At 36.7% G+C, this 1,866-nt stretch overlaps 1 protein-coding gene across 1 annotated transcript; it reads right to left on the bottom strand.

Moving 5' to 3' along the window:
- Positions 1–212: 212 nt before the first annotated feature.
- Positions 213–1,151, bottom strand: LOC142847272 (olfactory receptor 7G2-like). The gene has a single exon (XM_075967988.1). It carries the CDS (start codon positions 1,149–1,151, stop codon positions 213–215), a length of 939 nt encoding a protein of 312 aa, XP_075824103.1.
- Positions 1,152–1,866: the final 715 nt, after the last annotated feature.

Here is a 1,866-nt window from a genome sequence, read left to right as displayed (position 1 = left end):
ATTTTGTCCCAGATTTTGAAACATGAGAAATCGATAATAGAGTTGAGACAATTTTACAAGCATACATAAATACAGGAAAAAAGGTAATAACACAAGATTAAATTTATTCCACATCATGCCATTCACTGAATTTGAAAGGACTAGTGAAGGGATAGTCAGAAATCCTGTTACAGTGATTTAACTATAGGAATTATTCAAAGAAGACAACATATTTATAGAAAAGAAGTCATCCTACCTATGAGTTTCTTCAAGGCTTGCTTCATATCTTTGTTCCTTAAGCTGTAGATGAAGGGGTTCAGCATCTGTGTCACCACAGTGTACATTACTGATGCCGTTGCTGTTATCCTACGAGAGTTAGTTACTGCTGAGCTAATGCATACACCTAAACCTGTCCCGTAGAATAAAGAAACAACTGACAGATGAGACCCCGTGGTGGAAAAGGCTTTATATCTTCCTTGAACAGATGGTATTTTCAGGACAGAGGAGACAATTTCAGTGTAAGAGAAAATGATTCCAGCAAAAGTAATGCCACCAAATGTTAAACCTGCAATATATATCAGTACATTGTTGATGAATGTGCTAGAACAGGCTGCCTTGATGACCTGGGTAATTTCACAAAAGAAGTGGGGAATTTCCAGCTCTTTGCAGAAGGACAGCCACAGCACCGTGAGGCTGAGAAGTAATGCGTTTATAGTGCTACTGAGCAGGGAGAACAGGGTGAGTAGGCTACACATACGCCAGTTCATGATGACTGTGTACCTCAAGGGGTAGCAAATGGCCACGTAGCGATCATACGCCATTGCTGCAAGGAGGCAGCATTCCAGACTAGCAAAAAGCATGGCAAAGCAAGCCTGGGTGAGGCATCCTGCAAAGGATATGCTTAGATTCTGTTCTTGGATGTTCTCCAGCATCTTTGGGATTATTGTGGTGCTTGTACAGAGATCAGTCAAGGAGAGGTTGCAGATAAAATAGTACATGGGAGTATGGAGATGAGAATCTGAAATAATGGACAAGATTATGAACAGATTCCCAATCATTGTGACCAGGTATATGGACAGAAACAGTCCAAACATGACAGGTTGCAATTCTGGGTCACTTGAGAGGCCCAGGAGGAGAAAGTTAGTAACAGCTGTTTGGTTTGTGAATCCCATGGTTTTCAGATGCTGAAAAAAATAACATTGGTGATGACATGGAAAGAAATGACCATCACTTTAAAATTCAAGATATGATTAATGAAGTAAACATTATTTTCTCTCTTTGCATTGAGAATTCTACTCTCCATTCGTATGCACATATGTTTCTATTTACTTCTCTCTCCTGTCTTTGTTACTTTTTTTTCCACTTAATTTCCCCCTTTTCAATCATCTGATTTTTTTAAAATTTTATTTACTCATACCTTCTATTTTACCATAGCATACTAAAGAAAAAGAATAGCATGGTGCATTGTATGAGGATTTTTCATTGAAAAAAATTTAAAAACTATGATCAGTGGGAATCAAAAAAGAAAAATATACTCAATATAAACTAATACAATTAATATAAAATAAGATTTCAAGTTTAACGCATCTTATCTCAATTGTGACTCATAAAGATACACGTTGAAGTTTGTGATCTACTTGAGTGTATTCCTTAATAATACCACAGAAAACTGTGAATCTTAGCCATGATTCACTATAAAGGACGTGAGTCATTAAAGAACATCATTTTAAATAAAGTGTTGTATAAGATGCCTCTAACATTTACACTGTGGTTTTGTTTTGCCTTTGGCATACCAAATGATACATTCCACTCATCCTCTTCTTGTCCTCATCTTGCAATCACTGAAAAGATTAACTTTAAAGCACTGGTACCAACAGAAAACATTAA

Source organism: Microtus pennsylvanicus, chromosome 3 (genome assembly GCF_037038515.1).
Source record: "Microtus pennsylvanicus isolate mMicPen1 chromosome 3, mMicPen1.hap1, whole genome shotgun sequence".
Classification (NCBI taxonomy): domain Eukaryota; kingdom Metazoa; phylum Chordata; class Mammalia; order Rodentia; family Cricetidae; genus Microtus; species Microtus pennsylvanicus.
This window is presented reverse-complemented; position numbering and strand designations above follow the sequence as displayed.

Excerpts from the sequence above, each read along its gene's own strand:
- LOC142847272 (XM_075967988.1), bottom strand. The coding sequence starts at position 1,151 with ATGGGATTCACAAACCAAACAGCTGTTACTAACTTTCTCCTCCTGGGC.